Source organism: Lutjanus erythropterus, chromosome 16, assembly GCF_056507025.1.
Source record: "Lutjanus erythropterus isolate fLutEry1 chromosome 16, fLutEry1.hap2, whole genome shotgun sequence".
Classification (NCBI taxonomy): Eukaryota; Metazoa; Chordata; class Actinopteri; order Lutjaniformes; family Lutjanidae; genus Lutjanus; species Lutjanus erythropterus.
The window spans coordinates 20,861,618-20,877,612 of NC_139332.1; the positions used below are offsets into that span (position 1 = coordinate 20,861,618).

The window sequence follows — 15,995 nt, forward strand, 5'->3', positions numbered from 1 at the left end:
TGTATTATTATTGCTCTTATTCATTGCTGTACTTTTTATTGACTTTAGTCTGTAAGCCAAATTGGCCATTAGGGACATTATAGCTCTACTCCTGTTTGCCTGCTTGGGTGAATAGGACTCATAATTCTTCTTACTCTTGGGGGTTATATTTAAAAACAACTACATTGCTATACATGCAACATTCTAGCCCATTTGACAGCATACATACTCATTTATAATTGTTATATTAAAGCCATATTATCCCTGAGGACATTGTTTATTCATACTCAGCAGCACCGTTCCTCATTGTTGCCTATAATTACTGTAGCTAAGAATGCCCTCTCAGGTATTTGTGGCATTTTCCACACAACAATGCAGAGCCGGCATTTCCAGCAGGAGGAGATTCTGTTTAGATGGCTGGCAGCAGAAGATGTATTGATACGTAACAGCAGGAAACTGTTACTGTAACACACGTCCGACTGCTCTGACACCTTCTAAATATATGTTTCCCAGAACTACAAGAGCAATAACAGTCATATAGGTCAATCCAGGGGTTCCCAAACTTTTTAATGTCAAGGACCAATTTGAATTTGATTTGATTTGAAATGACAGGGCCTTAAAGGGACAGTTCAACAGAATTTTCTGACAGAAGAACACTTTTATACAAGCCAAATATCGCTCTCTCCATACCAACCAAACTCAATAAGCAAAATCAGGGATTTCACCATGCAGAACACTGAAGTTGCAGGTCTGCTGCCGCCTTGATCAGTTAGTTAGTTTGTGTTATTGGGTGACTTCTGTGTTTTAAAAGGATAGTTCAGATTCACCAAACTCACAAAATAACACAAACAAACTAAAAGATCGAGGCAGTGGTTGACCAGCAAGTCCCATGTTCTGGGAGGTAAAATTACTGATTTCACCTATGGAGTTTGGTTGGTTTGGAAAGAGTGATATTCAGCTTCTATAACGGTGTCTGATAGCGAAGTAAAGCAGTAAAAATATTCTAAAAATGGCATACACTTAAACTGATTTATTTTTCTGGCAGACTTTAATTAAGTGGTTAAAATACCTTTTGTTGCAGCAGTACATTCCTCACTACTGTAGCTAATAGACTGAGGGTAACTTCCTCATACAACCTCACACCATATAATCTGAAACATCCCTTTAAGGAATACCCTAATTTCTTTATTTTTAGCTTTGCACATGATAAAGTCTTCATGGCAGATCAGTGATTAAACTAGGATCATTATAAATTACAATCAATCAAAACAGCCAACAATATTTCTCCCCTTGTTGTTCCAACTTCCAAAAAAGTTCAGTTTTAAAGTTTAAAATATTAAACTATTCTATTCCTCTTTTTACGAGGGACACCCTGTAACCCACTCAATGACCACTGTTGGTCCCAGCACCCCAGTTTGAAAACCACTGGGTCAGTACATGTCTGAGTGTGTGTGCTCACCCCTGGCAACTCGCACACAGCAGCAGCAGCACAGAGACCAGCAGCAGGGCGGTGAGGGTGCTGAGGGTGATAGCCAGGACCAGCTGCCCGCTGCCCAGCCACGACGCCACCCCGGTAGCAGCTGCCGCTGCCCCCGACCCGACGACACCCGCCTCTGGCCCCCACCATACTCCACTCAGCACTGGAGCCATGATGCATCACACTGTGGGACGAGTGGACATCGGACAGGTACCGTCTAGAAAAACACAAGAAAAATAAATGTAATTAAGATTGAAAACCCACAAACAGAATTAAATAAATTACCCACAGTGATTTTCTTCAGGCAGAGAAACTAACGGCTTTGACTTAATTGATCTTGTGGAACACTCACATTCTGTTACCTTAAGTGAGATTTATATGCAGTGGAAGAATCTGTATGCTTTCACTTTTTCAGCACAACCTAAATGATTATTGTTGGTTCAGGATAAGAATCATTTATTGACAGATACAACAAGCTAACTGTGAAAACTGTGTTTTATTTGTCAAGCAAACATACAGGATCGAGTTGATTTTTGTGCAGCTGCTTCACTGCAGCAAAATGAATTAGACCTTCAATGATCAGTTGATTAATAAATTAGTCAACTGATAGAAAATTGCCAACTGTTTTGATAATTGATCAATCATTTTTCAAGCAAAAAAGCTTAACATTGTCTCATTCTATCATTAAACAGAAATGACTAACATAAAAATTTCAATCTGACTATTGCAAACAGTGAAAACTACATTTGACATCTTTAATAAAACATTTTTTTTACTGATCTGACACCCTGAAATCTTACTTTTATGCCGCTCTTGTCATGTCCTTCATCACTTTAATCCTCATCGTTAATTAATCAAGAACAAAAGGTTAAATAATACAATAAAGTCTGCTGTTAACCAGAAGCTTAACTGCACACTGTGGCCAGCAGGTGGCAGCACACAGCAGAGTGAGACTGCAGTGCAGACAGGGAGTCTGCTGCAGTGGCCCTCACACCACCAGAGCCTTCAACAACTGGTGTCTGGGCTCTGCGCACAGCATAAGCAACCTCATCACGTCTCTGTCTAACAGCCAAAGTTGGGTTTCGCTGAACTGATGGAGCCCCTGATGTTATCATGGGTGATTTATGGCACTGGGTGGGTGACTCACGGCGAAGGGAGGCGGCGGCAGGGATGAGCTCGTGTGCAACTCTGAGCCTCAGAAAAACTCCCAAATGAAACAAATAAATGTGGAGGTTTTGTGTGTGCATGAGAGGACGTTTGGCACTGCAGAGGAAGAGAGGGAGGGCAGGAATTAAAAGCAGGGTTGGGTATCATTTGGATTTTAACTATTTTGATTCTGCTTATCAGTCTCAGTTCTTAACAATTCTCTACAGCAGAGTTGTGTATTGTAGGATAACGTTTGCTAAATTAAGGTGATTATTACAAGATGGTTAGACTGAGAATAATGCTAGACTTGTGATTTAATAAAAAAAAATGCATCAGAAGACTGGAATGCATTTATGCAGTCAACTCACATGTCTGTAGGCCCGGTCAAATAACCAGAATGATACACAGCAGGTGTTTGTAGCACATGGTTTAATTTGCAACAGGCATGAGATAAATTTATGTAGGAATCAATAAGCAGAATTAAAATTAAAATTTCTTCATGGATCTTTTGGAATCATAATTTTGGAATTGATTCGCATTTTTCCTCAGTTGTGGTTGCCCCATCTGAATGAAAAGGTGTTCAAAAAGCAGAGGTGACATGCAGGATGTCTGACAGGGAAAGATGGTGAGCGGGAAGGAAAAAATGTACACAAAGTCAGGGATGTTTTCTCTCTGGTTGTCGATCTATCTGCCCTCCTTTGCGTGTCCTTCTGCTTTCAATGAGCCAACAAGACAGCTGGCAAGGATCGGGAGACAGTGACAAAAACATGTCAATCTTTCCTCATCTCTTCTTCTCTGGCATGTGCAGGAGCCAAACTCCTGTCTGGAGCGTTGTGTATGTGCGTACAGAGTATGTGTACTTTGTGCCGGTGGTGAAAAACTCCATTGTGCCTCTCTGCCCGCCTATGCTAATGCGACCGGGGAGTGTGGGAGTCGGGGAAGCAAACGCTCCTCCGTCTTTCTAGCAGCGAAGGAAGTTTCGTGGCAAATCAGACGGAGCTGCAGAAGCCAATTTTAACTTCTTCTTCAAAAGGCCACTGAGGAATTCCTGTTTTTGTTGAAATGCCGGGTTGTGTTTTCCTGGATGAAAAACACACCGGGGCTCATGTTGCTATCAGTGTGAGTGGCTGGCGAGAGGCAAACACAACCTTACCTTGACACCTTGGATGATTAGTCAGGTTGGCCTCGCCTGGAAGAGAGCAGATAAAAATGAGAAGGGGGGGGGGTTACTCTTAGCACTGAGTTGAATATTCTCCTTGGAGGGTGTGTGTGTGTGTGGATGCATGAATGCAGGCTGGGCAAGTGAATGTGTGGGAGAGCAGCGAGGGAATTGTGAGTGTGTTTGTGTTTTTTAAAGACATAGTTTGGATTAGTTGATATAGGGTTGCATGAAGCACTTATCCATAGTGCATTAGCTACAGTAGATGGTGGTCAGCCTAAGCATAGCGTACACTTAAACTAACACTGATTTTTCTAAGTGGCCTGTCCGCAGCAGTTTGTTGCTTTGCTTCTGTGCCGATACGTCTCTCTGCTTCTCTAAACTGGGGTCATACCGACCGCCATCTACTGGGGGTAACTGACTGACTATCGATAAGCTCCTCATACAAGCCCACTTCAAATAATCCGAACTATCCCTTTAATACCCATATCAAATACATAATGGACAACAGGCTGCCTGGAGCCTCTCAGACACACACACACTGTTCAAACACACGCACACACCGTCAGGCATGTGCTGGTTCTTCAATACTCTCTCTCTCTCTCACTCACACACACACACACACACACACACACACACACACACACACACACAATGTCCTTTTATTGAGCAGTCTGCCCATGTAACTGAGAAGATAATAACCAGGTGACATCATTGTATCATATGACACATGATACAAACATCATGGACACACACAGTCATACACTCTCCAGTGTTTCAGGCTATAAACTTACTGAGATTTTCACCTTGATCTCCTGATTTTTCCTTGAAGATTTTTTAAAATCCAAGTCTACACTTGGCAAAAAAATGGTGTCAAGCCACCACCCTTCACATGACTGATAAATTCCTTCACTGGGTGTCGTCTCGTCTGAGAGTATCGTGTCCAGGTGTCACTATTTGCCACTGTGTGCCAGCTTGCGTGTGTCTCTGCTGGCACTTAAACCAGAATAATTACCGGCTGCCACAGCACTGTGTCACCATGGCAACATTCCCTTCTTCCTATCAGCGCTATTTATGGTGGTAGAGAGAAAAAAAAAATCCACAGAAATGTTTTGGACGCAACTCATACTAGTGAGGAATATAACGCTGCAGGTGTGTATGTTTAGGTATGTTACTGGTTTTTAGGTGTGCGTTTTTAAACCCAGCTACCCAGCTCGGGCTTTGTTGTGCTTGAACTGGATGATGATGATGCAGAAGATGATGAAGTCAGTGTAAAAGTTCAGGTTCAGCTGCTAGACAACCAGACAGCGTCCAAGATACTTGTTTCCACAGATTTCAAGCTCATCTCATGGCCTTCATGAGCTGACAGAGCTGCTCAGTTGCCATGGAGACGGTTTAGTTGTTAGCATATGACCTAAGTATGTAAATGAGGTCTTGTGATAACAGGTGATTGTACTGTTTAGGGGGCATATCATAACTCCAGTCTCTGATCGAGTATGGTCACTAATGTTGAATAGATACAATCTCCATGGCAACTGAGCAACTCCATCAGCTGAGGGAGGCAGATGTGTTTTAAAAGCTTTGGAAACAACAAGTGTTAAGATGATGTTTGCAAGATCAATATGAACCGTTTAGTTAAGTTCAGTTCATGTCATTAAATCTCAATGGATACATGAAGTTACCTCGACGTGTTGAAGCTGGAAAGATTATTTTAAATGATTAATTGAGGGATGCTCAGACCTGACTCCCAATAGGGATTCAGATACCTGAACTCAGAGTTAAAGGTGCAGTTTGGAGAAAGATTCACAGTAAATGGCTCATTCTAAAGTAACAAAAACACAAATATTCTTATGTTCAGGTGATTATACACTAATGAAATATTACATTCAATTTCTGCACTGTCCTGCCAATAGAGCTCCCTAAATCTTGGACTTTTAAAGCAAGTAGACATTACTAAGTCAGTTAGTTGACTTTACAATTCTTCTCTACTTATTCCTCTGTCATCCTGTTTTAGTGTTTGCCGTTATCCTAAAATAATGTAGTAAATATCACATGGACTTGCTTTTAAGTAGCGTTAAATGTAACCCATGAGGTAGGCACATTACTTGCACTTGCATCCATCCTCTTTCATTCCAGTATTTCCTGTCACCCACTCCACTATACCACATTTCATGTCATATCTCCGCCATCTTAACTCAAACGGTATGAAGAACCTGTTAAGTACAAACACAGATCCATCTCTGGATAGCATTGCTGGCATATTTCCCCGCTGAGCAGAAAATATGTGTGTAGTAAACTACCCATTCTTCCCTCTGAGGACACACTCCATTCCTAAATACTTGATGAATACCACACATAAAAGCTTCGAGAGTCTTTTTCACAGTGGAAAACTCCTCACAGGCCGCCACCACCATGTGATACAAGACACTGAGCCAAGGACTACAACTGTACGCTCTCATGCTGTCATTCTCTTTCTCCCAGGGCTTTCAGGCTTTAATGAAAGAAAACAGAAGCCTTGGAAGAGGGACAATCAGTGTGGCTGTCTTGTGTTTCATGCCACAGAAAATAACTGACTGGAAAAGACATTTGAAAAGGAATGTGTTTTGGGAATTAAAGGCTAGAATCCAAATTCTACCCTCACACAGCTGTACACACAAAAACACAGACCTGAGATTAACCAAAAGCCCCATCAATCCATAACCTTCCATGCAAGAAAGTAGAGCCAAAGGAATCCAATCTGAGCCCTGCTGCTGTACAGGAAGAGACCCTACCTGACGCTGCAGTGAAGCATGTGTGTGTTTCATCTGTTGGACTAGCTGTTGGACAGCAGCAAGTAGACACAGTTAGAAAGAAAGAATTAACATCCACAGGCAGAGCAGTGCTTCACTTTCTGCGGATGCCTTTGTGGCTGTGTGACACCTCCCTCTGCAGGGTCCTCTGGGTGCACGCAGACGGGGAAGGTTTACAGCTGGATGGCTGCTGAGAAAATGAGCCCCGGGAAGCTTCTCAGAGGAGAGCCAGAGGCATTTCCACAATAATAAATAATCCAGTTTTTAGGGGAGAAAAAGCCTCAACTTTCTTTAAGGAGTCATGCTGGTGTGGTGCACTGCAGGAAGCAAAGCAGAACCTAGCACTTCTAAAATTATAAAAGGAGTTAGGAGAAGAGAAAGTGATGACTGGAGTTTAATCCAAACAATGACGGTTTCTGCTTCGTTTGCAGAGCCGATTTTTTGTGCAGCATTCTGGGAAATTAACCAGGAGTTGCTATTACACTCTTAGAAATACAGGTTCCAAAACAGTTCTTCCTGAAGGGCTGAGGTTCTACCCAGAATGTTTGCTTCTGACACACCCATTTTAGAAGGTTTGTCAAGGGTTCTTTGTAAGACTAGGGTTCCATTAAGAACCATGTTCATCCAAAGAAGAAAGAGTTCTTCAAGGATTGCTGAAATACTTAATAAACCAGTAGAACACAAAAATATTCTCAGTAGAACCCCCATAGTGGGTTGAGGATAAACCCCTGGAATATAACAATGTTCTGTGTAGAAGGCCCTGAGTGTGTTCTACCTAAAACTCTTGGAATATAAAAAGGCTATCACTAGAACCCCATGGGTGGGTTCGTTTTTGCACCCAGTGGGTGGAAAGGTTCTGGATAGAACCCCAGAGAAGGTTCTGGGTGAAAGGGTTTCTCTGTAGCACCTCTCACAGGTGGTTCTGTGTCAAACTTTTAGAGACGGTTCCAGGTATAACCCTATATGTTGGGTTTTAGGTAGAACTCTTTGACTGATTTCCAAGCCGAGCTTTTATGAAAGCTGAACAAGCCGAAGAATCCTTTATGGTTCTAATTAGCACCTTTATTTCTAAGTGTGTACAAAAGCATTGTATGCAAAAGCACTACTTTGTCTAATTTTCTGTGATCTTTCTGGACAGCAAAAACATGAAAAAACAAGTCCACATTCAGCAGTACACACACAATACTAGTTTTACTGACGCTACACTTTGTAGTCCTGCAGGGAGTAAACACACAACCCAAAGACCTTATGCTGATGAACAACAGCACAGACCCCCGCAGGGTCTCTGTGTTGTTTTATACACCGTGCACCAAATTTCAAATAAAACTATTCCAGTGAAACAGAAAAAGGAGACATCAAAGCCTCGTCTAAAAGCCCTGTCATCTACGTTTCTCACCCCCAGCAGGCAGCATCGTGCCCCAGCACTGTGAGCTATAGCTAGCAGTTGTCAGAGGAGGAGTGCCTCCTTTGTTGGTATTATAACATCACCAGGGTGATGCATGTGGGCAAGGCTAATCAATGACCTGTCAATCACAGACACAAGTTTAGAGCTCAGTCAGTTCATCAATTAGTTGTCAACTTTTCAATTAGCACCAATTTTGATAACTGATTAACTGTTTTGAGTCATTTTTCAAGACAAAAACAAAAAGCGGAAAAACACTGACCATGGATGCAGCACATAATATACAGCCCACTGACCATCTTGTGTCCTGACTGCAGGGCCATTTGGATGGTGGGGGGTGGGAGAAATGGGGGAAGGGAGAAGAAGGATAGGGGACTGCTGCCAAAGGGAGGAGAGAGCAGAAGATAAAGAGAGAGGGAGAGAGGGGTGGGGGTCATCAAGATGTCGTGTTGGATGTACAGAGACCATAATGCAAGCAAAAGAAAACAAAGAAAGAATTTGATTACGAAGGAAGGGGATGTGTCTAAAAAAGAGAGATTAAAAATAGAGATACAAGTGGGAAACACAGGAAGAGAAGCAGGTGTGTATGTATGTGTGTGCATAGTCATAGTGAGACAAATACACACACACACCCAATCCCCAGGGAGCGTTGATGAAATTCAACTCCCCACAGGCTGCAGCCTAAGAGGGACCCAGCTCTGACTGAGACAATGCAATTAAGTGCATACATGCAGAGACACAGCCGTGTCTGTTGAATCAGATGCATCATTACAAATAAAGAAATCTACAAGTGTCAGTTCATAAACAACGAGTGTGTGTCACTACATATTCAGGGCTAGTCGGTCTTGCACAATCTAATTTACTAATCACCGACCATGTCTGCGTGTGTGTGTGTGTGTGTGAGCGAGCTTGAGAAACAGGTGCTTCTGATCAAGGGACATAATTCATGTTGCCACGGCAACGCTGCCCATCCTAAGGGTTAATGGTTTTAGCATGAGAAATTGATCTATCCTCCCTAAATGGGGAAATTGAAACTGCATAATTTAGCAAGGCTCCCTCCCTCCGTCTCTCATATTACAGATATACGTTATATCTTCATCCATACACACGACTACACCCCTCCTCTCTCTTGCAAGACACAGTTGCTTTATCTGCGAGCAGCGACACTTATATCGATCTCCCACTGGGGGACACATAAACGAAATATGAAGCATTTTCCCTCCGAGCAGATAAACGTTTCACTCCCAGAAGAATCAAAGAGATACAACAGCCGAGCAACCAAGAGGCATCTTTTCTTTCATTCTGGAAAGCACGCTGAACACATGTTAGTACTTTCTTTTCGCTTTTCCTCTGTCTGCATAGTTCAAAGTTCAAAGCAGTACCCAATCAATACTGGATTTTTGGGGCCGGTACTGATATTTTGCAGTTTAACAAGTAAGGGAAAATGTACAGTGAGCAGTCATTGCAAAATAAACCTCAAGAGAGTGGTGCATTATTTTGCAATAATGCTCACTGTACATTATCCTGCTTACTATACGGCTACTTACTCAAATAAAAATCAATAATTTGAGACAAAATATTAATCTAAACATTATTTTATTTATTTCAAAATGATTTATTTTACTCGTCCAGAGTCTATGAGCAGAAGTGTGTCCATAGCAACAGGCCACTATGCAGAAATAATACATGTTAGAATGCTGTAATTGGCCGATCAGAAGTGAGTATATAACAAAGCAGTGTTATAGTAATCAATATTTTTTTTTTGTGCATAATGACATCAGGGTAGCCTGATATCAGACTGAATTGTCAACTCATTACACTTAATTTCCAGAGTCAATCAACTCAGTGGAGTGGGTGGATATGAACATCTGGACCCAGACTAACATCAGGGCACTGAAACAGTAAACCTTCATGAGTATTTTTAAGATTTTTAAATAATTATCAATAAAAAACAAAAATAGAGCAAAAAAAAAAATATACTAAATTTGAATTAAGAAAAAGGATCAAAATATACATAAAATGCTGCCTATAACATATAGGGTCAACATATAGCATATAGGCTCAAATACACAAATATATTTAGCTAATAAATATATATATAGCAGTAAGACACTGGCAGCGGGTAGGAGTGTCAATGAATACATGAATTAAATTTTAGTGATTTACAGTACAGTGAACGTGTACAGTCAGTGATCATGGCATACACTGAGGGGATCATGTGGTCCGTATGATCACTGAGCCTGATGGCATATTTGTACCACAACGAAAACATTTTGCAAGAGGTCAAGTATACCCTCCAGTCATCGTTGTTCTTATCTATTTTATTTTGAGACCTTCATGACCACATTTTACAGGACAGCAGGCTGGTCTCATAGTTAACCCAAGAATCAGATTTCAAGAATTCAACTTCATCTTCTCTTCTCTTGAATCCCTCCCAGCTGCAACGCTGCACAGAAACAGCAACATGTGTCTTGTGTCTTCACCATAAATGACAGCGTCCCCCTCTCCATGAGTGTTTCTGTGTCCTGTCCTGACCCACTAAAGTCCACAGAGGCTCTGCGTATATGTGCAGGCTTTGTATAAACAGGCGTGTGTGCCTGTAAAATCTGCCTCTAGTTAATGTCACACAGCCCCATGGGAAAGAAACATTTCCTGTGTTCCTCTCCCGTTTATTTTCGAGGACACTGATGACCATGAAGTCTTAGGAAGGCCTGCAGATGTTTTTGCACACAGAGAAACTGCTGAACCAGAAACTACTGTATTTTAATTGGATGAACACAAAACTGTAACTAAATTGAGGCTGGACCTCCTCTGGCATTTCACTTATCTGACTGCTGGTTGATAAGCTCTGAATTTCAGGGTATTTTTGTGACTAATAGAGGATGGTAACCTCGCTTTTAAAAAACAAAAAGCTTTTATGTGGGATATAAATCACCACATTGTTCAGCATAGTTCCCTTTTTGTCTTAATTTCTCAAATTTTTTGCATCTTTCGTAGGGTTTTTTTTTTTTTTCCCTCTCTCCTACTTTATCTACCCTATTATCGTCTGCCCGAGGCTGTTGCTTTGCATTTAAATGGTTTAGACTTGATTCTGTGTGCGTTCGTTCAGCTAAGCTCAACAGTGTGTGACTGTGTGAGGTGCTAGCACACTCTACAGAAAGAACACACACTCTCTCACCCTCAAACACTCGCTGCCTTTCAATTTCAGTTCCACTTTTCTCCTTCCCTCCCTCCTTTCTTCCTCATGAAAAACAGCTTTCTCAGGCTTGGTTCGTTGTGTTTTTCTTAGACACGATAGATCTTTCAATTTCAAGTCGAGTTCACACACTCCCTCTCTCTGCTCATCATAAAGGGGAAGTTTGCAGCGTGGTCAGTTTTGAAGAACCTCACCCATGAACTGTCTGCAACTCTATGGTAATCACGTCAGTTTAAAGTGTATGCTGTATTTATAATATTTTCGCCACTTTACTTAGCCGTCAGACAAGTCAAACATCGCTCTTTTCAAGCCAACCAGACTCTATAGAAGAAATCAGTACTTTTACACAGCAGGACACAGGAGTTGCCTCAATCTGTTTGTTTTTTGTCTGTTATTATGTGACTTCTGTCTTTTAAAAGGATACTTCAAATTCACCAAAATCACACAGTAACACAAACAAACTAATAATTCGAGACAGCAGTAGACCAGCAATTCCTGTATTCTCCAAGGTGTAAAATGACTGGTTTTGCCTATGGAGTTTGGTTGGTTTGGAGAGAGTGATATTTGGCTTATGTAACAGCAGTTTCCCAACAGAAAGGACTGTCTGACAGCAAGGTGAAATGGTGTAATAGCATAGACTTAAACTGGTATTAACTGTTTTTAGGTGGACATTTTCTAAGTAGCTCCAATACCTTTTAGATTGCTTAACTTCCATACTGGTCCCCCTCTCTGTCCAACAGGCATCTACTGTAATTATATACTGGCTTTGAATAAGTACCTAATACAACCCTACATCGAATAATCCGAACTATCCCTTTAAGGCTTTTTGTCTTGCTGCTTAGCAAGCAAACATCAGTAAAATATTAATATTAATATAATGATCTGAGCCAAATTACACACAGGCTATTTTTTCTTAATTTTCCACATCCTGACGAAGCACTTTCATTCGCCTCCCCAGCAGAAAACTGCATTCTGTCATTGTCTCAAATTGATTAGGTTTGTGACAGCACCACCGCTCAGCTAATAAATAAAATGCTAAAACAAAAACCGACTTCAGTAATTGTGCAGCGGAGCAATTTTCTGTGATTAAACAAACCAGTCAGGCGTGTCATCCAAATATGTAAATGCGAGCATGGAGCGTGAAGAGACGGATTGTTGTAATGATTCCAGGGATTGTCACTCATGTTGTAAGTGACCTTCTCTGCAAACACTAATAGAGGGGAAGGGTGGGGTGTTGAACTGTTGAACTCTGGGAACCTGAGTGTGTGTGTATTTATCTTACTTGTGTGTAATTCTCCCTGACTCCCCAGCTAGCAAGATTCTGTTGCCAAAATGTTCTGGGAATTTTAACATTTAACATTCCTGCATTAAGTTCACTGGACAATTTTTTCCAAAACGTTCTGGGAGGTTTAGTTGAACGCTCCAAGGTTACTTTCCCCTCAACATTCCCTAGATGTTAAAATGTCAAGTTTTGCTGATGTAAAACTATCATCATGGTTACATTTTCAGATATTTCTGTGAAGGTTTGTTTGATGTTCCAGGAGGGTTTTCCCTCAATGTTGAAATGTCAGGTTTTTCTTGCTTGAAAATAATGTTATTCATGCATTTTCTTGTTAAATGTTCCTCTTATCCTCCCTTACATTTTACAACAGCAAGTTTTTCTAATATAAAACAAATAGAAGGGTTAAAATTCTTAGAACATTCTTAGACTGTTACCTAAAAGGCTACCACCAGAGAACTAACCAAACAAACAAACAAACAAAAAAGTTACTTCATGTCGTTATTAAAACGTTTTGGAAATGTAATGTGGAACAAAACATTTGCACAACATTCTTAGAAAGTTGTGGGAGGATTAGGGGAATGTTACAAAAATGACCCCCCAAAAAATCTTACTTCACGGGGTTCTTAGAACATTTTGGAAGTATTTCTTTAAACGAAAACATTTGCACATTGTTCCTAGAACACTAGAAAAGCTGTCACTTTCCAGGAATGTTATGAGTATGTTTTGTGTTAGCTGGGTCCACCTCTTCAACTAAACTGATACTGAACTTGAAAAACATACCTTAAGACACACACACACACACGTACCTCTGATTAGGAAGCAGTAGATTTATTCAGTGCTGAACGACTGCATGCATAAAATTTCTCTATCATTGTCACCTTGAGATGAAGATTAGCATTAGAGTGAATGAGGAGTAGATATGACCACATCATTATTCAGTGGCATTGGCCTTTATGTGTTGAATAGCCGCCAAGATAAAGGGATTATCAGGCTGGGTGGAATAGGATGAAGGGTGTGTGTGTGTGTGTGTGTGTGTGTGTGGTAATTCTTTCTACAAGCTCATAATGAGATGCAACAGATGCTAAGAGACGCATGATCTCATTCTCGCTGTCGCAAATACACACATGGACGACACACACGCACACGTTCCCAATCAAAGACGCATTAACGAGCATTGATATAATTCTTTCTTCTTCCAAGTCTCGCAGACACACCCCAGAGCTGCAGAGGCTGTACACCATCGTCGCCACCGCTGCTTTGAAAAACTGCCACGCAGCACTTCATTTATCTCCTCCTGTGACACCAGCCTTTTGGACAAAAGGCACAGGGCAATAGGGGGAATTAATAAGAGGCGTGTGCGTGCGTGTGTGTGTGTGTGCAAGGAGATGAGCAACTGAAATGGAAATGTGATCCATCTTTACAAGGCTCTAACCACAGCAGGGGTGGGTTTATTAGACGACCCAGACGGAGCAAATGGCAGGGGGTCGGACCCTTTCAGCCCTCTGTAACGTTGGACTGTAACACATTGTAGCTGCGTTTGAGAGGGAACACAAGTCTGGTGCTAATGGGAGTGTGCGAATTTGTGTGTGTGTGTGTGCATACTTGAGGAGAGGTTAAGGAGCAAGGAAGAATGGGAGGAGGAGGAGGAGGATGGGGAAGAGCTGGGAATGACAAAGTGAAGGAGTGGAAGGAGGCTGAGGCGTGCTGATGATGCAGCGTGTGACCTTTCAGCGTGAGCCGTTTTTCAGACATACTTCTACAGGCTGGGATTGTTTAATATCACACACACTCTCACACACGCTCAGCCCTCTTCCTCCCAATCTGGTTCTGGTGATTCCTTGTCCTTCACCTCACATAAACCACCAGATCTTCCACTGATTTCTCTGTCATATGTTCCTACAATTTGTATCTCCATTCTCTAGAGCCTGACTGATATATCAGGCTCTGGTTTCTGGTGTAGCCTTGGGCACCTAGTTAAAAGGTGGGGGTGTGAGCTGAATATGGCAGGAAAATTTTCATTCACACCTGATTGCAGTGCAATTTCTGAGTGTAATGTCTTGCAATAAAGCTACCAATAAAGCTTTTACTATAAAGTTCAGTTTATATTGTACTATTATTCATAAATATATCAGTTTTTCACTGTGTTCTGTAATTTATCATATTATTCAGTATATAGTATGTCATTAATCAGACCAATAACTAACAGCAGCATCATCTTTTAGCAGTTTGTTTTTCATGTCTAAGTGTATACATACATATGTATGTGATATACAGTACATAATATAGGGTGTCCAGAAAACCACATAACTCTAGAAACACACTGTATTCCAGTCCCAAAATTCACTAATTCAGCCGCCATAATGCTGATTGGTGAATTTTTCCGCTACAAACATCTGTATTAGTATCAGACTCAAAAATCCCATATCAGTCAAGCGCTACTGTTCTCTTCCTTCCTCTCTTTGTCTCTCTTTCTTCCTCTCTCTGTTGGTCTGTTCTCCCTCCACCTTTTTTCGCCTCATTTATGCCCTCAACCTCTCCTCTCACCTCGCCCTCTGTCCCTCCAGAGCCTCGTCCCCGTCCAGACCACCGCATATTCAACATGTCTGCTAGCCCATAAAGATATGGTAAAATATGGAAGCCTGCAGGGACTCAAAGGGCAGATCTGCAATCAGGAACAGCAGCTGGGGGTGGGGTGGACGGCTGGGGTGGCCGTGGGGGGATGCCGCAGCCAAACATACATGGCAACCTCTATAAGAGCTGGGAGGAGGTGGGAGGGAGGGGGGGTCGGCTGCAAGACATGGCAACCCTCAGACAGCAATCTTCAGATTTCTGGTTAAATCCGTATGCCTGAGTAACTCTGGAAGATTGCAGAAGGCAGATACGGCTCTGCCTCCACCTTTTTCACGATTCCATTTGATTTCTCATTTCACAAGCCGAAAGCTTTTTTCCATATTTCATGGCAGTAAGTAGGGGAGGTGTTCAGTGAGGATGAAGCAGGAGGAGGAATCAAATACAGCAGCAAGTTTAGAGAGAATGTGCACAAATTGTTGTTTTTGTTGTTTTTTTAAAGGAATAGCTGAATATTTGGAGGAATATGCTTAACTGCTTTTTTTGCAGAGAATTAGATGAAAAGATTGACACCACTCTCATGTCTGCACTGGGGATGTCAATGATCATTAATTGATTAATCATCATTAAGATTAAAAACACACCAACTGACAGTGTATGATTTGCGTGCCGTTTCTCCAGAGCTCAACAGTTCTCACGCAGTTTGGTTTGGTCTGTCTTGTCAGTCTAGAAATGGCAGTAACTGTACTCCATGTGGCTTTGTTTTGTTTGGCGGAGCCATTTGTTGAACAAGGACAGGTGGACAAGGGCAGCTGTTTTGACTGAAAGCCTTATAGTTTTATTATTCTGTTTGTTTAAATTGTTCTTGCTTCATGAATTAATGTCTCAGTGTTTCACTAATGTGCTGCTAGAACTGTTAAAAGGCAAACTGACATTTTTTAAATCTTACTACTTATTAATGACTAACTGATTATTGGCTACTTATATTCAACAATGG

At 41.5% G+C, this 15,995-nt stretch overlaps 1 protein-coding gene across 2 annotated transcripts in view; it reads right to left on the reverse strand.

Annotated features, from left to right (window-relative positions):
• pag1 (phosphoprotein membrane anchor with glycosphingolipid microdomains 1) overlaps positions 1-15,995 on the reverse strand; it is a 69,597-nt gene that overhangs the window by 17,432 nt on the left and 36,170 nt on the right. For both annotated transcript variants that reach the window (XM_084739334.1, XM_084739333.1), the window contains 2 exons: positions 3,756-3,791; positions 1,439-1,673 (listed from right to left, as the gene is read on the reverse strand). In XM_084739334.1, the coding sequence (XP_084595460.1) occupies positions 1,439-1,629 (191 nt within the window). In that variant the 5' untranslated portion in view covers positions 1,630-1,673; positions 3,756-3,791. The remainder of the gene's footprint in view (positions 1-1,438; positions 1,674-3,755; positions 3,792-15,995) is intronic.